At 34.8% G+C, this 20,597-nt stretch overlaps 2 protein-coding genes, 1 long non-coding RNA gene and 1 pseudogene across 4 annotated transcripts; 3 read left to right on the forward strand and 1 right to left on the reverse strand.

Annotated features, from left to right (window-relative positions):
- Positions 1-1,115: 1,115 nt before the first annotated feature.
- Positions 1,116-8,528, forward strand: LOC110692336 (derlin-1-like). Of its 2 annotated transcripts, XM_021869348.1 has the most exons (8): positions 1,116-1,331; positions 3,464-3,599; positions 4,550-4,623; positions 5,006-5,099; positions 6,446-6,574; positions 6,689-6,849; positions 7,600-7,755; positions 8,104-8,528. In XM_021869348.1, the coding sequence occupies exons 1-7, from the start codon at positions 1,315-1,317 to the stop codon at positions 7,739-7,741; spliced, it is 753 nt and encodes a 250-aa protein (XP_021725040.1). In that variant the 5' UTR covers positions 1,116-1,314; the 3' UTR covers positions 7,742-7,755; positions 8,104-8,528. The 2 variants fall into 2 exon arrangements, with proteins under 2 accessions (XP_021725040.1, XP_021725039.1); XM_021869347.1 differs by lacking the exon at positions 8,104-8,528 and having other exon boundaries at positions 7,600-8,041.
- LOC110692337 lies at positions 8,423-10,605 on the reverse strand. The gene is made up of 2 exons (XR_002505446.1): positions 9,104-10,605; positions 8,423-8,822 (listed from the first exon to the last, which is right to left on the reverse strand). It is a non-coding gene; the product is annotated as an uncharacterized LOC110692337 (long non-coding RNA).
- A 658-nt stretch (positions 10,606-11,263) lies between these two features.
- Positions 11,264-14,588, forward strand: LOC110692339 (acidic mammalian chitinase-like). The gene is made up of 2 exons (XM_021869349.1): positions 11,264-12,375; positions 14,387-14,588. The coding sequence occupies exons 1-2, from the start codon at positions 11,304-11,306 to the stop codon at positions 14,407-14,409; spliced, it is 1,095 nt and encodes a 364-aa protein (XP_021725041.1). The 5' UTR covers positions 11,264-11,303; the 3' UTR covers positions 14,410-14,588.
- A 3,293-nt stretch (positions 14,589-17,881) lies between these two features.
- On the forward strand, positions 17,882-19,735 carry LOC110692340 (annotated as a pseudogene).
- Positions 19,736-20,597: the final 862 nt, after the last annotated feature.

Below are 20,597 nucleotides of genomic sequence, written 5' to 3' on the forward strand. Positions count from 1 at the left end.
TCTGTCTTAACGCCTTGCTCTGCTTGTTCAAGGGTTTTTACAGGGTATATCTTCGATGATCATGCGGTGTCGTGTGCTGGGTATTGTGGGTATTAAACATCGACATAATGTTGTCGGGATACCCTTGTTGATGTTTGCTATCGATCTGGGATTTCAGCTAGAAAAGAAGTTGGCATTGGGTTGTCTGGAGGGAACGACAGAGCCCTCAGACCTGAAGATGTGTTACTTTATTTCTGGGATCGTGGTCGCGATGTTTGTGTTGACTTGATAAAGTCATCTCCTTTGACACAATCTGGGTTATCTGACTTTGTTGCTAGACGGGTTGTGGCTGATGCGGCTCATCGAAGGCGGGTCAAGTACGAATCTAGTTTTCGAGCAATTGGATATGGTTTCCTTCCTTTCTCTTTTTCTTCACTTGGGGAATTAGAGAAGGAGGTTGTTGCATTGCTCAAGCGGGTTCATAACTTCTCGGCGACTTTGAACATTGGGGCACGTGCTACTGCACATATCTTCACTAGAGTAGGCTTTGCTATAGCTAGAGGAGTGGAGGCCGAGATTGTATCTCGGCTTCCCACTAATTTTTTAAAGGTTGTATGACTTTGTCTGTTTTTGAGATAATAATAATAATAATAATAATAATAATAAACGTATCGTGTCGTGTTGACCCATTTAATTAATCGTGTCGAAAATCCTTAACACTAACCCACTTTTTCGTGTTCGGTTTGTGTCGTGTTGTCGTGTTAAATTGAAAAATATTGGTTTTGTTCAGTATACTTATCAAAAATTCCATAAATTATTGGGTTTTTATATTAGGCGGGTTGGATCGTGTTAATTTCGTGTTGAGAATCTCAACACTAACCCAACCTGTTTAATTAAATGTGTCGTGTCGTGTCAGTGTTTGTCAGCTCTACCATCGAGTCGAGGAGCAGTGGCTTCTTATTTTCTTAAGGAACCATTGTTACTTTGTTAGGCCCATTTGAAGCCCACAATATGAGGCTGTTAAACCTGAAAAGGCCCAATTTATTGACCCACAAAAATCGCAAATCCTGGCCCAATACAACGTGGTCAATACTCAATGCGTTAAGCCGTTAACAAACAAAATGCGTCAACAAAGTCTTTCTTTGCGAAGTTTCTGGGTTATGACATTAACGCAAACCCAAATTAAACCAAAATTTTGTATTTCCTGCATTCAATTTCTTCTTTGTTAAGCACAATTTCTTTCTGAACTTTCTTCAGATACAAATTAGAAGTTTTCCGAATCTGGGGTTTTGCTCAATTTGACAAATTTTCAACTCGTTTGGTGGGTCATCATCAATGTCTTCTCCTCAAGAGTACACCCTTTTTCTCTTTCTTCATTTTAATTCGTAATTTTATTTGGTATTGAATTGTGTTTTTGATTAATGGGGGTGTTTGTTGATTGATTTTGATTTCTGGGTTACCTTGATTTGGGCTAGAATGTTTGATTTGAGTAGAGTTTTGTGTTGAAATGTTGAATTTGGGGCATGAAATTGAATGCAAAGTTACATTTTAATGCGGTTGAATTGCAATTGATGTTATATTAAATGTGACTGAATCATGTTCTACTGAGAATTTTTAGGTACTTCTTTTGTTCGGGTTTAGTTGTCGCATTACTAGTTCATGGTTTGTTATTAACGATTTAATGTGACTATTAATTCCAAACAGGATATTTAATTATGATTCCGAGATATTGAAAGAAATTAGTTAAATCGGAAATAAGTTGGTGTTGAAGTGACTTCTATGAATGTGATCAGTTGTACCTTCTTTTCTTGATTAAATTCTTTGCGGAAGATTTCTGGAAATGCTTAAGTTATTGAGCTTTGAAAATCATACTGGCTTACTGGTGCTGCCAATATCGTAGTATGAGCATCAAGATTGCCTCAGAACGTTTTGTTGGTTTATACCCTTGAATAGAGGCTTTTGCACGATCTTAAATCATACAGGATGAAATAGTTAATTTCACGCGTACATTAGTTTGGATCGGAGAATTTTAGTCCATTCTAGTTACTCTAGACCACCATAAATAGAATCAACCTTTTATCAAAAACGTTCGTTTATGATTGTGCTCTCCATGATACCCTTACCACCAACTTAGTGTAAAGCTTTGATGATGGCTTATCGAATGCAAGTTGAAGATACTTATGAAAATTTATACACTTTTTGAGGTTCGACCTGCCGTATAAGTTTTCTTGAAGGTGTACAAAAAAGTCTTTAGAAAGTCTTGGATTTGATCAGCAATTAATTGGAGTGTTTGTCACTTATAGTTGCATTGCTGAGCCTAGTAGATGGAGCATTAGTCTGGTATTACTCTGGTTTTGTCTAAAATTAAAAACTAACCTCTAGGCTCTAGTAATGGATGTTTAAGAACTTTTATTCCAAGACACCCTTATCAATTCAATTATAAGCCCTCAAAATAATTTGGTTGTGGCGTTTTGTCTAAAATAAAAGACGATGGAAGCTGAAGCAAACACATAATTTTTTTTTATTATATACTCTGTAGTGGTTTGAGACAAAGTCAGAAAGCGGAATGTACTCTGTACACTGGTACTGCTTCTATTATATTTGATCCTTTAAGGTTTTCTGGCTAAAGTTTGAAGGGTCAAGTAGAAATTTGGGAGTATTTTATCCTTTATCTTCTTGAATTTTCTCTTGATGTGATTTTTGTTAGCTATATCATATTATCATGAGTTCATGACATAATTTGAGTACTTCACATCTGATAATTGTCAATTTGTCATACTTAAAGGTCAATCTATTGGGATTGGTCAAATAAGACTCCTAATGGCTTATTGGTTCATACAGTAAGTATTCATTTTAAAGAATCTTACTCTTAATACTTGGAAAAGTTTCAACTATTAATAACATGAACACCATCTACCATGAACATTGTAGGAAAGTTTTATTTGAATACTTGTCGCAGAGTCTTGGCAGTAACAGACTAAGAGTGGAGTGTGTTCAACAGTGGCAGTCACACTAAAAAGTAATGGTGGTGGTTGTGCTAGTCTTTATGTAAAACTGAAAGTAGTAGTCCCTGTCTTTTTTTTTCCCCCGTGTATGGTTCGTCCCCCTCCCCTCCCCCATAGTTAGTTTTGCACAACTTTTTCTTAAAGATTACAAGTATTTTGTTTAACACTTTTGAGCACAGTGATTTCTTTTAAGCTTAACTTTTCCTTAAAAAGTTGAAAATTAACCAGATTGACTAACTCTTGCTTCAGAAGCTTACTGAGCTTTTTGTTTGAACATAAGATTGCTTTGTGGTTATGTACAAATCTTTGCATGTATATATATTTGCAGAGCCTATCTTTTTTTTTTTTTTTTCTTCTTATAGTTGTAGACTTACTCCTAGCCAGCATTTTGTTTTGCCATCATTCTGCTGTTTGGCAAGTTTATAACCTGTTATAGTTATGTTTGTCCGCTAAACATAACTCTATGATGTTCATTTCAGGTGGTATAATTCACTCCCTCCAATAACCAAGGGCTACGGGACCCTCTGTCTTTTGTTTACCACTGCATATCAACTGGGTGTTCTCAATCATTACTATATTGCATTGCTGTATGGAAAGGTTTTCAAGAATTTTGAGGTAGATTTCACATTTCGTCAGTCGCCAGTATGGGTTAAGCACCCTTTGTTTTTTTGTAGCATGTGAATCTTTATTGATCACTAACATAGTACTCCCTCCGTTTCATATTGTTCTTCTCACTTAGAATCTTTTTGTGAGACAAAATTGGTCAAAGCGGTAAGAATAATATGAAGCGGAAGGTTTACCAGCTATTCAATTCTGCATCGTGTTTCACAAGTATTGAAAATTGCCTTGGCCACCCCCCCCCCAAACAAATTGTTGCTCCTGACTTATCATGTCTCTTTTAAATTTTAACCCCAACTTTAAAATTTTACAAACGTTCACAAGAAATTGGGGCACCTGTGGAAGGGGTTGAAGGTTTTGACTCTTTTGAGACTACATGTTGAATTACTGGGTTGATGTGGGGTTTCGTATCTAAATGGGGATGAGCGGGTCTTGGTAGGGTGGTCCTAGTTTCAGATGGCTGAAAGGGGGTTGTAGGTATGGACATTTTTAGATATTTTATAAGTGGGGCTTCAGCTACCATCAAGGCAGAGGAGCACATATGGAAAAAGGATATTGGAGATTGATGAAGCAGGTTGGGGGGAGGGGGGGGGTGTTGGAAATGGAGAATTTTATTAGATCTAAATTGTTGTTTGGGGAGTTTAAATACTACTTACTTCTGGTTAGCTTGTTACCAAGGCAAGTTTGATCTCTAGCATGTTGACATTATGTCAAGGTCAAAGTTAAAGCAGCTTTCCTCGAGTTCCTTTATTTTGTCATACAGATCCAGTGGTTTACTTCTCTTCTCTATTTTTCCTTAATTTATTATACTTATTCATAAGCATACTGGCTGTGATCAGCAGAAAATTTAATTTTTTTACAGTCATTGGCACCTTCATTCTTCATTTCTTGTTGGTCTTACCTGATTGTTAGCTATTGCTTTTTTAACGATCATACATTGTAACCAGGTGTGGCGGCTCTTTACAAACTTCTTTTTCCTTGGTGGGTTTTCTATCAACTTTGGAATTCGCTTGCTAATGATGTAAGTAGAATGGCTAGTTATTAATTGAAGCAGTGTTACTGTATTTTGCCCCCGTCTTTTTTTTCCCCCCATTTGGACCTTGTTTTGGGCTGGGGGTTTTTGTTAGTGATTAAATGTTACCACAAAGCATGGAAAAGGGAAACTCTGTTCAGTGCTAGTTTTGATTTTATATGCCATTTATCTGATCTGTTTTTTTTTTTTTTTTTTTTGTTTTTGTTTTTCTTTCATTAATTAAGATTTTTTTTCAATCATTGAGAGATTAATAGCAGAGGAAAAAATGTCCTGTAACTTATTGTCCTCTGCTATTAATTAAGACTTCATATTCACTTGTCTTTAACATTTAAAAAAGGCTTGGTTTTAATTTTTAAAAATTGTGTAACAGAGCAAGATATGGAGTTCAATTGGAGCAGGGACCATTTCAGAGGCGAACAGCAGACTTCTTGTGGATGATGATATTTGGAGCTTTAAGTTTGTTGGTAAAAGAGTACTTGCATGTTTCAATTTTCTGCTTTATTGGAATTTTCTTGTTTTCAAAAAGTTGGTGTACCAAGGGTTAATGATTTAATGTTGATAAATTACTCCCATATTTCATAGTGTTTCAGGAATTGCCCTTCTGAATCACAGAGAGGGCTTGTCCTTGTGAATTTTAGAGAACTATCTATCTAAAAAATAGAAAGTTGAGTTGCTGAAGTTGATGTATAATAAAATGAGCATAACACATCAATTAAAAAAAAAAAAAAAAAAAAAGGAATTAAGGTTTTTAGGCTAGTGCAATGGATAACCAACTATTAGATAGTACTCTGGAATCATGTGTTTGGGTTCTGGACTTCTGGTTCATGGAATTAACGACCTGAAGCCTCAAAATAAATATCATATACACTTAATAATCTAGTTTTTTGATTCTGCTATACTTTGTATACAAGGGGGAAAGCTTGAATTTGTTATTTTATGGCTGATGGATTTTTCATATAATTGATCGCGAATTGAGCTAGCTGATTTCTTTCTCTTCACCTCATAAGATGCGTTCCTTGCAACAATTGTCTTGAACTGTTGTTATGTTGATAACGGCAGATGTAACTGTTGTATAATTGATAAGAATTCGGTGTAACCATTTTTATACCCACATTAGATAGCTTTCTTGCAATTAATGTTGCTGGAGCTTGTTGATTCTGACCTTCCAGCTACTCTTGTCAGTACCCTTTCTCAATGCTATTACTTTTATAATTATGAGCTAAGAACTAATTTGACGATAAATGTTTGGCCTTTTTCGTCGTCTGTTTGTTTGGAGCAATTCATTATTTTACCTTCACTTTTAGTGTATTTTCATTCTGTTACGGTGTTACCTTAAAGTTTGAAGATCTCATTCTACCATTTGACATTTCCCACATCTGTTGTTCATCCATTAAGTCTAGTTGATTATCAGTCCATTTTAAATTTTTAACTGTTAATATAAGTATGAAGATGATTTTGTATTCTTTGGGGAGCCATTAATGCTGTTTTTGTCTTTGTGCTATTAGCAAGGCATAATTTGAACTAATAGTTAGCAGAACTTAATGCTTTTGTTGGGAGTGGATATTAAAGCTCAAAAATCAATGCGTTGGGATGACAAGTACTCTCTTTATAATAATATAATTTACGAACAAATCTAGCAACAAAATTCTTGTTTCTTGGTATTATTTTCCACCTGCTTGCTGGTTACTTTGTCTTTTTTGCTTATGTGTTGTTGTGGTTGCTAATTGTGTCCGTTTTTAGCTCTCATAGTTTCATTTCAGTCTTTCGTTTTTCACTGATTATCCCTTTGTTTCATCTCTATGATTCCCAGGCATTATATGCTATCCCCTTCTTTGAATTACACTTCGGTGGAATATCGCTTGTCTTCATGCTTCTTTATGTATGGAGTAGAGAATTTCCGACTGCCAATATCAACTTATACGGCCTTGTCACCCTAAAGGTAAGTAGAAAATTTACTGGTCTTGCGTCCTTATTCTCGTTTTCTTTATGCTCACTGCTTCACAGGTGTGCAAGTAAATTATTTGCATGTATTGATATTTGTTTTGCCCTGCAGGCATTTTACTTGCCTTGGGCGATGCTGGCATTAGATGTTATTTTTGGTTCTCCTATCTTGCCAGACCTTCTTGGAATTGTTGCTGGACATCTGTATTATTTCTTGACTGTACTTCATCCTCTTGCTGGTGGAAAGATGATTCTGAAGACGCCTGCTTGGGTGTATCCTTTCTCTATATTTTTTCTTGGTTATAGATAATATTTCATTTTGCATTCAGCTGAAATTTAGTGGCTAGCAAGCTATGAAGGAGCAACTAGTCACTCTTGATTTTTTCTTGCTTTGCATCCTGTTTGTGTAAATAGTTAGGTAGTTGATAACTTAGTGGTGTTAAGAGCAAATCCTTTGAGAATGTCCTTCCGCATAGATCTGTCTCCTTTGCTGATATTTGCACCTAGTTTCTCCAAGTTGACTTTCTAGCCACTTAAAATGTCTTATATACTAGTATACTTAGGAATAATTGATACCATACTGAGGCTTTTTAATGTTGCAGCCTATAAGCATGTTCTGTAACCATTACTCGTGCTTTTACACCAGTGTTTGCTTTGCTGGTTTTACCAGTTACATGCTTATTGTTTTATTCTTTTATGCTAGCACTTTTGTAAGACAGGCTCATCGTGTCTCTTAGCGGTACCTTTAGATTTAGAGATAGATAGGATCATCCGTCACTAAAATAGGCCACTTGTGTTTTGTGCAACTTTTAGGTTTTCTTGGCTACTATTTATAAATAGTTCAGGATTAACTCTTTTTTTTTAAATACATATTTTGGTTTATTTTATGCAGTTGTAGTGATGGATATAACATCTCTTGCATTATCATTGATTTCATGGTGAGATGGTCTCACAATATGATGGAAGACCTACTTTATCCACTTTATTCTTAAAGGAAATTTCCTTAACTGCCTTTTGTTACAGACGTAAGATAGTTGCAAGATGGAGAATTGGAGCTCCAGCACCCACCCGTCCAGTTGCAGGTGCTGGCAGTCGTGCTGCCCCAGCTCAGCCAGAGAGAGATACAGGTGTTTTCAGAGGGAGAGCTTATCGTCTCAGTGACTGAACACGGGCCTGCAGGTATAATACAATACAAAATGATCCCATTCGAAGCTTTTCCTTAGACGAGCAACAACGATTTCATTAGAAGTTTTTGGCGAATCTAAAGCAAAATGGTTAATGTATCACTTTTAACATTCCTCGGAGGGAAATGAACATCATACATCAACTGCCTTAATTTTTAGGAAATGAACATAATCTAGTTCAGTTGATCCAACCAGCTGTTGATGGATGTATTTCAAGTTTCGCTTGAAGTTGTAGTGGATGATGAAAATGTCAAAAGTTCCTGCTCTTTTTGTGGTTTTGATTTGTACTCCTATACTAATTATACAAGGTCGTGCTGATTCAAGCAAATCGATTATGTTTCAGGTGATTTGGGCGCTAGTTATTCTCTGAAAAAGTATTGAAACTCGGTCGATTTCAGGCTGAGATAATGATTGAAGCAGCAGTGACTTTGCATCTTAGTTGAAGATAGTAAGGTTATGTCGAGAGGTAACATGATAATAATAACTAATTAAATTTATATATAAATAAAACAGAATAAAGAAAAGTGGTAGAGACCAGCCGTGGTTGACCGGAACAGTACCAATCAGTACCTCCGAAGCCTCACACAGTGGGTTTTCAACAACAACAATTTAATAATTCAAGCTCAGAAAATTCAGATTAGCTATTTGTAATTAATTCGTAGTAGAATAATAAATGAGGATGACTGATTGTAATCAAAAGTAATAGCTTGAGGCTATCAATCTCACGAGTAGCTTGAGGCTACAACTATCCAATGTGTTTACACTCAAGTGTCTGGATGCCTCCTACAATTACCACCCTTACAATATATTACAATCTGATTTCCTCTAATGCTAAAATTAGATAACACAAAAGCTGGGGAAACATAAAACTGAAGTCATATTCCCAAAAGGTGAAAGTCCTGTGACTTTGTTTCTTTGCCGAAATTGGTTGTGCTTCAAAAGTACCCCTCCTTCCTATGCTTGGTCTGCTTTCGACTTCTCTGAACTCTCTTCTTCTTGCTGCTGCTGTCCGGATGCTTCTTGGAGCCTTGTGATTTGTTGTCTTGGTCTCCAGGTATATGCCTGAAACGGTTGACCCGTATTTGGGTCCATAACAAAAAGTATACGGTGATCCGGAACATATTAATTAGGACATTCAGGAGTATAGGATTACTTTGACTAGGTCATTAAAGATTAAACCCAATTACCTTGGGCAAAATTATTTTCATGACTTTAATATATCAAAATAAACTCCATTAAACGGCAAAAATATCGACCACTGTCTACTAAATAACAGCGTAAAATGTTAAAATATTTTTTTTTTGTTTTTTTTTTTTTTTTTTTTTTTTTTTTTTGTGAATTACCTTAGGCTTCCGGTTTGAGAATCGAAAACTTGATCCTGTCAAATTTGGGTTTTTTGTTTCTAAAGCTCCCTTCAGGACACAATTGTTATCAATAACGTTGGGCCTAAGATCTTGGTCGGTAGGGTTGACTTTACCCTCCAAATCCAAAGAATTGCCATCAACATTCTTTTCCATTTTGGTGTCGTCTTTCACTCTTTCATATCTATATACCTTCGAACATGACTATCACCACGACCATCTCCTTCCTTTCTTTTCCCTTTTTTTTTTCCTAACTTCCTACCATTATCTTCCTTCCCACAATGAACATAATCTCTAAACTTCTCATCCTCCCTTGTTACTGCAAGTGCCTCATCAACGAAATCCGGAGACCAACCCAATAAGGATATCAGCTTCTAGTTTTTGTTGGAACTCACTGTTGTTGGGATCTATTTTAAGGGCTTGTGCAAGATCCATGAAAGCTAAGGTAGTTTTATTGAGCTCTAACGCTGCAATCGCACTTTTGAAGTAAGCTTTCACATTAGTAGTATCAAAACATAAAACTGCTGAACATAATTGACCCACTCTATCATAGTCTTTCACCTTGATGAAACAAGCACCCAAGTTGAGATTAAGGGACACAGCTATGCCCGAAAACATCAATTTATCCTCATCACTACAAACTGAAGCAAATGACAACATCTTAAGAGCAAGAGAGTATTTTGCAATAGCAAACCCCATTTGATTCTGCTTGTAGAACATGTTTTCCTCATCTTTTAAACTCTAAACAAAATTGAGAATACCAAAAGGATTCTCCAACTGCCCAACTATAAACTCCAACCCATGAGAAGAGACATCATGCTCTTCAACATGTACTCCGCTTAGTTCCTCAACGCCAGCCATAAAAACTTTAAACAAATCAGATTAAAACACCAAAGACAAAGCTAAAACTAAACCACTAGGCTTTCCCTTAATTACACAAAAATGCTGACCATACCAAGAAGATGAGAAAGCCGGCAATGAAGGAAACCTGTACTCCGCTTCATCTTCACCGATGGGACAAAAGAGGTAACTGGTGGCTAAAAGAAGGCGCTGAACTAGTGCACCTTTGAACCTTGAAACAAGTCGCCTGAAGAGGCCGAAGAAGAATCCCCCAATTGAAACCCTAACCCTAACTATACTTCGAAAATTCGAAGCGTATGGATTAGTCTTAGGAGAAAACAGGGTCTAACCAAGCTTGGAACCTTCGAAGAATGCTCACCGGCGACCTTATAAGAGCAGCAAAAACATGGGGGTGGGGCTGTGGCTCTGTTTTGAAGAGAAAAGGCAGAGCTTTTTTTTTTTCTTCGTTAAGTCAGCAGAAGTTATGAATTGAAGTTGGATCATTGAAGAAATAACCGACTTTGAATTAGATTATCGGTGAATCATAGATGACTAATAATTTGGATTCTACCATACTTCAATCCCACTTTGTGTTATCACTTTGTTTTTGTTGATTAAATTTAACAGTACATATATTTATCATCATTCTAGCTTAGTCACCTTTAAAAGTATAGTATTAAATTCGCAGTACTATTTTTGTTTTAAATTATTTGTAACGATTTGACATAAAGTGTGAGTATAATATGTCTAATCGTTGCAAATAATTGAAATGAAGATAGTATAATAAATTGCACTTTTATTAGGGAGATGTTCATTAATGCAACATTAGAAGAATAATCAAGTTAAGCTGAAAGTGATAAAAAAAATTGCACTTTTACTAGGGAGATGTTGGATAGATGTACAAATCCTTTGACCATCACTCTTAGCTTTCCCCGCACCCTCAAAGTGACAAATCTATTAACACAATTATGTTGACTTGTGCAAGATTCTGACTTGTTATACAGTAATAATTCTCCTTAATTTTATTTTTATTTTTTATTTTTATTTTTACATATATAGAAAAGAAAGATAATCTAAGTAGTTTTAATCACATAATCATTTCTTAACGGAAAACAAAATGTTGAAATAATAATAAGTTTGGCAAACTTGACTTTTCAACTCATTCTTAGTTTCTTAGATATAGTAAGATAAATCTTGAATACTTATGTAAGAATAGTCAAAACCTTATCATATGGTCAACAATTCACACCATAATTTGAGTACAAGGACCACAAACATACACTTGCTATCACAAAGTTATAAATACTTCCTACTATTGATCTCAAAACATCATCAAGTATCAATGGCTTCACTTAAGAGTTTGATCATTTCCTACATTACCTTACTTTCTCTTTTCCATTTCGAGTTTTCGAATGCTGTTAAGGGTGGCTATTGGTCTCCTGATAATGGTCTTAAAGCCTCAGACATCGATTCCACTCTTTTCACCCATCTCTTTTGCGCCTTTGCCAATCTTAACTTACAAACATACCAACTCACAATTTCTCCGGGATGCCAAACCTTCCCTCGAACCATCCGACAAAAGAACTCGGGGGTCATGGCCCTCTTATCCATCGGTGGAGGGAGCGCAAAATCCTCTGATTACAACAACATGGCTAGCCAACCTAGTTCTCGAAAAGCCTTTATCGACTCCTCGATTAGCCTTGCTACGAGTAATGGTTACAACGGGCTAGACTTAGATTGGGAGCAACAGTCTAAGACGGAAGAGATGGACCACTTGGCAACCCTCCTAACCGAATGGAGGGCCGCAATAAAGGCTCAGGCTCCGAACTTGATCCTGACCGCGGCCCTTCATTTCAGACCTATGGCTAATTCAGTAGCTACATTCCCTGCCAAAGCCATTTCCGATAACCTAGACTGGGTGAATGTCATGGCTTACGACTTTTATGCACCCGGTTATGGTCCGCCGCCATATTTTACTCGACCTCATGCGGCCCTCAATGATCCAACCGGCGCCAAAGTGAGCGGAAGTGATGGGATTAATGCTTGGATCAAGGCGGGTGTGCCGGCTAATAAACTCGTGTTGGGTGTCCCCTTTTACGGTCACGCATGGACTCTGGCTAGCTCAAATAACAATGGTATAATGGCACCAGCAACTGGTAATCAAAACACTTATGTTCCGGAGGGTACACCTAGCTATACGCAAATCAAGAAGTTTATTAGTCAAAATGGTGCAAAGGTTGTGTATAATTCTTCTTATGTTGCTTATTATTGCTTCTCTGGGACGACTTGGATTGCTTACGATGATACACAGGCCATTGCTACTAAGGTTGCTTATGCCAAGAACACCGCCTCGTTGCTTGGATATTTCGCTTGGCAAATTAACCAAGACCTTAATTGGGCTCTTTCTACAAAAGGTTTGTTCAAAGTTTTTTTTTTTTTTTTTTTTTTTTTTTTTTTTTTTTTTTTAATTTTTTAAAAAATATGTTTATTTAAGTGTCTACTTAGGCTATATATATTGAGTCAATAACAATTGGAAGTTTAAATCAGTAAAATTCGGTAACCTTATTGGACAAGCATAACGTGATTAGTTAGTAAAACATAGTTTAATAATGGGAAATTCTCTTTGGTAGCAACTATTTTTTAATCTTTCTCTTTGGTAAAATGTTAAAAAAACTTATTATATATGGTAAGCTTGTATTATTAATTACCAAAGATAATAATTATTTTAACTAAAATATTTAACCATGGTTAGTTTAATTTATTTTTTTAACAATAAATTTTTTTAAAAAAAATCACCCCTTCCACCACCAGCAAGCCACCCCCTGCCAGAACCCAGCCATCGACGGCCCAGCCCCCCTCCCCTAGACAACCCCCTTCCTTTCCTCCCCTCCTTATTTCCCTCACCCATTCCCTTTCCTCTACCCAGAACCCACTCCCTGTTTCCCCCACTCCGAAACGACCACCCCTCTCCCACCCACCGCGAAACGCACCCCCAAACTCTAAACCCCCACTTGATTAATCCTATTATTTCTTATTTAATTGTGTAGATTAGGGTTCCGATTGCCTTAAAATTTGCAAAATGGTTCGAATTATATTGTTCGTATTTTTTTATGGTGGTGAGGTGAGACAAAGGAGAGAAGGGATGGAGGGGAAAGGTCGTTGGTGGGGGGGGGGGAAGCTCAGTGTCTGGCGGGGGGGGGTTAGCGCCGGTGAGGTACGGGGCTGGTTTGCTGGCGGGAGGAGGGTGGCTGGTGGGGTGGGGCTATAATTAATGGTTTAATATAAAAAATTATCATTAATGTTATAAGTAACTAAGCGTTAATAATTCATGATTTTTAAAGATGATATATATATATATATATATATATATATATATATATATATATATATATATATATATATATATATATATATATATATATATATATAGACGGGTACCCGTACCGTTAATACTATCGGTTCGGGTACCCGATAACCAATAACACTAAAAATGATATTCATTACCCGAACCAATAAGTTCGGGTACCCGAACTTCGGGTACCCGGATTTTCGGTTCGGTTATCGGGTACCCAATATGATATCCAATAATAAAAATTTAGACTGTATAATATAGTTATTATGATATCATTCAACACTAATTAGCAATAACACCACATGATCATGACCAAATTACTAATAATTACTAATCATTTAAATTATGAAGTGATTACGAAGTAAAATAATCGTTTAGATTTTGAATAAATAGATTTAAGTACGAAAAAAATAAAATTGCTTATCGGAACGGATCGGGTAACCGTTAATTTTAAAATGATACCCGATAACCGTACCCGATAACAAATTATCGGATCGGGTACCCGAACCGTTATGGTTATCGGAACGGGTACCCTAATTTTCGGTTCGGTTACGGTTCGGATTTTCGGGTTTTCGGATAATTTTGCTCACCCCTAATATATATATATATATATATATATATATATATATATATATATATATATATATATATATATATATATATATATATATATACATACATATATATATATATACATACATATATATATATATACATATATATATTTCAATTCACCAAAGATAAAAATAAAAAGTTAGGCGTTACATCAAAGAGAATTTCCCTTTGATAATTCGATTTATCTAAAGCAAATTAAGTTGAAGATAACATAATTTTACTTGACTCATATATACTTGTACATGTGCAACAAATTAAGTTGAAGAGAACATGATTTTACTTGACTCATATATACTTGTACATGTGCAACTGTGTAAGAGTTATGCTTATGCATAAATAAACATTGTATACATTTCGAAACCCACTACAAATTAACACCTCAAATAATGTAGTTGATGCTTATTATTGATTAGAATTAAGAAGGGCTAACTTCAAGTAAATTTATTTGAATGTTGCAGCTTCACAGACATGGGGATCATAGACGACGAGTGTCATAGCTAAAAGAGAACAAGTATGCATGGAAAGAAGTTTAAATAAAGTGTGCTGAACATTATATGTTATTTTTATTTTTATAATAATATAAACTAATTAAAAGTTTTACGTTTACTTGAGTTGTATGTATATCCACTATACTTTAGTAACTTTACTCTTTCTGTTGTACGGAGTATTTTCTTCTTCCTATTTTATTTTTTTTATTTTTTATTTTTTTTTTCTCTATCACACAAAAAGATTAAAGATCTCAAGAAAAATAAAAAAGGGCGGAGCTAGTCGTTAACTCAGTTAAGTATTGATGTTTACTATTTGAGGGCTATTTTTGTATTTTTATTATTAATAAATATGTAGTAGTTGTCATAAAAAATAATTTGGTCACACGTAGAAAGGTTAAAACTTCTAAAAAGTAACTACATCATACGGAGTAAGACCCTGTTCAATTCATTTTAAAAAAATAATTTTCAATAAAAATAATTTCAGTTCAGTAAAAATCAGTAACTATAAAGAAGAAATATGACTGAAAATCAGTAAAAATAATTTCAGTTCAGTAAAATTAATTTTATTTTAACAAAAATAATTTCATTTCAACAAAAATAATTTCAATTCAGTAAAAATAATTTCAATTCAGCAAAAATAAGGTGAAGTCAACAAATCCTAAGTCCAGAAGAAAAATTATTTTGACTTTCATTATTTTATTTAATCACATATAATTCTTCGTATTTATGGTTAAAAATATATATTGGATATCGTAACAATCAAAATGTAACAAATAAAAAGAAATAGGTATAGATAATACAATATTCTGGAAGATTGTATAATATGGTAATTAGGATTCTTTTGACTTGATCATTAAACCCAAGTTACCTTTGACTTGGGCCTTTTTCATGACTTTAATATCAAACAAAACTCAATAACATCCACCAAAATGTAATAAAGTCAGAATAAAAAGTTATGAAGATGGATTTGGATCAGTGAAGAAACAACCAACTTTGAATTAGATTATCAGTGACTAATAATAATTTGGATATACCACTTCAATCCAATCATTTATTTTTTTATTAATTAAATTTAACACTATGATCTATATATCATCATTCTAGCTTAGTCACCTTTAAAAGTATATTAGTATATACTCCCTCCGTATTTATTACTTGCTTCATTTTTCCATGCGCGAAATTTTAAAAGAAATAGTACAAAGTAATAAAATGCAGTATGATGGAAATAGGGTTAGTTGAAAAATAAAATTTAAAAGTGAGTAAAAGTGGAGAGGATAGAGAATATTAAAAAAATTAAAATATGATGTAAGGGAACCACTTAAAAGTTTCCAAAAAAGAAAATGAAGCAAATAATAAAATACGGCTGTAAAAGAAAAGTAGAGCAAGTAATATAAAACGGAGAGAGTACAAGCTTAATCACATAAAAGAGGGTTCTTTGGGTATGAAAAATCTTTAACGCATCTGTTTGGGGTAAAATTACCCTATGCCACGTGGCCCAATTGCAAGTTGACATGTGTCAGCCCCAGAGAGGCCCAATGGGATCCAATCAGATGCTGACACGTGGCACTGTAACCCTAATAGGGGAACAAATCCTCTTCTACTATAAATAGAGGAAAACTCCTCATTTATGATTCATTCAAAAAAAAACATTCATAAATACTAACACGAAAACCGAGCAATATTAATTGCAGAATTTTCTCTGAAGCAGAGAGAAAATCCATTTACTTTCCGCACTTTTATACATCCAGAAACGTTCTAACTTGATCGTCGGAGGCGGAACTCCATCCAACCGGAATATCGTGGTTTTGCAGGTACAGACGGTCGGCACGCATTCTCGGAATTGTAACTCTCCCCGAGGGACTCCAAAAACCCCGAAACAGCATCTGTGTTTGGTTGATTAGTATATTTCTAATGGTTGAATTTAATTTAGATGCATGGTCTAAAAAGGAAAGAAAGAAAAAATGGTGTCATATTCAATTTTGGGGGAAAATATTTTCATGAGAAACTAATACGTGTACAAAGATGACATAAACAATTCTTCACTTTAATTATATTTATAGATTCTTTTATATTTTACCATATATAGAAATGAAAGGTAATCTAATTACTCTTACTATTTGGTTTGATTTAAGTAAATGAGTAGTTTTGTGAAATTCAACATTCAAATTATCAAGATGAACATTCTCAAATTCTGTTTCTATCAGAATTTGATTCCAGGAAAAGATAAAATGAAGTATGGAGGCGTAAGATGGTTTCTTCAGGTTCATCGCCCTACATACTATACCTTGCATACTATATATACACTAACTCCTATCAACCTAACTGAACAAAAGTCAAAAGAAACAGTTGGAACAGTGCCAAAATTAAATGAACTAGTTAAACTACTCAACCATACATCTACTCCTATTAAAACAGAAACTTAAATACTTATCTCTAATTCTACAAGTTTATATCACACAATCATTTCTCAACGGAAAACAAAAATGTTGAAATAATAAAGTTTGGCAAACTTGACTTTTCAGATCAAATCATTCTTAGTTGATTTCTTAGATCTAGTTTGATAAATGTTGAATACTTATGTAAGAATTGTCAAAGCCTTATCATATGGTCAAGAATTCACACCATAACTTCAGTACAAAGGCCACAAACACTTGCTATTACAAAGTTATAAATACTTCTTACTATTGATCTCAAAACATTATCAAATATCAGTGGCTTCTCTTAAGAGTTTGGTCATTTCCCACATAACCTTACTTTCTCTTTTCCATTTCGAGTTCTCGAATGCTAATGTTAAGGGTGGCTATTGATCTCCAGACACGGAGTTTCTTAGATAGCAGAGGAAGATACGTAGTTTCTTAGATAACTACACTGTAAACTGAAATTACTAATGACATCATCATTCTTGTCACCTTTAAAGTGCATTTATATAAATTAATCATAAAAATAATTATTATACATATGATATACAACATTAAAATAATAAGTAAGCTAAGCTTGATTTAATCTAGCTACAAGGATTGTACTTTTGAATTTTGTGATTGATAAGATAGTTTATTAATCTCCACAAAGCACAATTTTAGAAGATACAAATCCATTTAACCTTTACGCCTAGCTTTTCTTTCATCCTTAAAGTGTGTAACCGTGACACGAGTCATATTTACCCTTTTAGAATCCCGGTTTGATAGAGTTGTACTCCCTAAATAACTTCAAACATTGTCATTTTGCATCAAAAAACAAAAATGTTGAAATAAATTTGGCACACCATACTTTTCAATTCATTGACACCGTAATTTCTGATATAGCTTTATAAAATCTTGAATACTTGTGTAAGAATTGTCAAAGCCGCCAAATCATGTGGTTGAAAATTCACACAAATTATAATTTGAGCACAAAAACATGCTGTTACAAAATTATAAATACCTCTTACTATTGATAGATTATTTTACTCCCAATTAAACCATTTGTTTGATCTCAAAACATTATCAAATATCAATGGCTTCTCTTAAGAGTTTGATCATTTCCTACATTACCTTACTTTCTCTTTTCCATTTCGAGTTCTCGAATGCTGTTAAGGGTGGCTATTGGTCTCCTGATGATGGTCTCGAAGCCTCAGACATCGATTCCACTCTTTTCACCCATCTCTTTTGCGCCTTTGCCAAACTTAACTTACAAACATACCAACTCACAATTCCTCCGGGATGCCAAACCTTCCCTCGAACCATCCGACAAAAGAACTCGGGGGTCATGGCCCTCTTATCCATCGGTGGAGGGAGCGCAAAATCCTCTGATTACAACAACATGGCTAGCCAACCTAGTTCTCGAAAAGCCTTTATCGACTCCTCGATTAGCCTTGCTACGAGTAATGGTTAAAACGGGCTAGACTTAGATTGGGAGCAACAGTCTACGAAGGAAGAGATGGACAACATGGCAACCCTCCTAACCGAATGGAGGGCCGCAATAAAGGCTCAGGCTCCGAACTTGATCTTGACCGCGGCCCTTCATTTCAGACCTATGGCTAATTCAGTAGCTACATTCCCTGCCAAAGCCATTTCCGATAACCTAGACTGGGTGAATGTCATGGCTTACGACTTTTATGCATCCAGTTGGGTTCGGCCTCCTTATGTTACTCGTCCTCATGCCGCCCTCAATGATCCAACCGGTGCCAAAGTGAGTGGAAGTAGTGGGATTGCTGCTTGGATCAATGCGGGTGTACCAGCTAATAAACTCGTGTTGGGTGTACCCTTTTATGGGCGCGCTTGGCAACTGGTTGACCCAAATAACCATGGTATATTGGCACCAGCAACTAATTTTAATGATACTTTGGTTAAGGGAGGTACACCTAGTTATAAGCAAATCAAGGATTTTATCAGTCAAAATGATGCAACAGTTGTGTACAATTCTAGTTACGTTACTAACTATTGTTGTTCCGGGACGACTTGGGTTGCTTATGATGATACACAGACCATTGCTACTAAGGTTGCTTATGCTAAGAGTAACGCCTTGAACGGGTATTTCGCTTGGAAAATTAACCAAGACCTTAATTGGGCTCTTTCTACAAAAGGTATGTTCGATGTTTCTAGTTTTTATTAGTATGTTTAAGTGTCTAGTTAGTCTATGTTAATATGTTATGTTGAATCAATAACAATCTGGAATTTTGAATCAGTAGAATCCGTAACATTATTAAACATACTATAGCATGATTAGTTAGTAAAACTACGTTTGTTTGGCATCACTATGGGTTTTTTTTTTCTTTTTTTTTTCAAAATCATATGATATATGTCATATAATGAATAAAAAATAAGTCAAACTTATGAAAATCATAATAATTTTGAAACTGACAACTGAAAAATGAAAACACTTTTTTCTTGTTTCCTATTTTTGATTTTTTTTTTAAAAAAAAAACTAAAAACTGAAAAAAAAAAAAAAAAAAAAAAAAAAAGAGGCCAAACAAGCCCTTAATTTAATAATTCGATTTATCTAAAAAAAAATTAAGTCGAAAAGAACATGATCATACTTGACTACATATATACGAGTAACTGTGTAAGAGTACATGCATAAATATTGTATACATTTCGAAATCCATAACAAATTAACACCTCAAACAATGTTTTTTTTTTTTTTTTTGGACAAACAACCAACAATGTTATATATTGATGCTTATATATTTATTAGAATTAAGGTCTAACTTCAAGTAAATTTATTTGAATATTGCAGCTTCACAGACATGGGGATCATAGACGTACGAGTGCCATAGCTAAAAGAGAACAAGCATGCATGGTAAAGAATTTTAATTAAAATGTGCTAAATATTATGTTTTTATTTTTATTATAATAAGTGTGGTATAATAATTTCAATAAAATAAAAGTTGATCTATCGAAATTTGTATTACGTTGTGATCTATGAGAAAATTATGTGACACATCATTAGCAAAACAATCTGCTGGATGGAGCATTTCAATTATGATGATCTTAACTATTATTACAATATTAATAAAGATAAGCTGCTATCTTATTAATGAATGGGTTAATTCAATAATAAAATAAGGAAACGTTTTGCGTAACAGATTTTTCCTTACCACAGTCATACCAACACCTGACAGCAATATTTTCTTACCTCCTAGGCAGAGGAAACCACCTTCCTGGATGTCTAACTATGTCTGTCATGCTGCAGTAACAGATTTTTCTAGTCACTGGTGTAATTTTGTAAGCTTTAACAAGACTACAAAATCTCACAAGGTTTTTGTTGCTAAGTGCAATGCTATGACTGAACCTAAGAGTTACAGTGAAGCTAAATCAGATCCAAACTGGGTTAATGCCATGAAAAAGGAGCTAGAGGCATTAATGGTTAATAATACTTGGGAAATTGTTGACTTACCTCCTGGAAAGAAGGAAATTAGGTGCAAATGGGTCTTTAAAATCAAGTAAAGGGCTGATGGCACCATTGAAAGGTTTAAGGCTAGGTTGGTGGCTAAAGAATATACTCAAAAATATGGGGTGGATTATGAAGAAACATTCTCTCCAGTTGTTAAAATGGCAACTACTAGAGCTGTGATTGCATTGCCTGCTTGTAAGAAATGGGATTTGTTTCAACTAGATGTGAACAATGCATTTTTGCATGATGATCTTCGTGAAGATGTATATATGAAGGTACCAGAAGGTTTTGAGGCTGGTATTGGCAAAGT

Source organism: Chenopodium quinoa, unplaced genomic scaffold, assembly GCF_001683475.1.
Source record: "Chenopodium quinoa cultivar QQ74 unplaced genomic scaffold, ASM168347v1, whole genome shotgun sequence".
Taxonomy (NCBI): domain Eukaryota; kingdom Viridiplantae; phylum Streptophyta; class Magnoliopsida; order Caryophyllales; family Amaranthaceae; genus Chenopodium; species Chenopodium quinoa.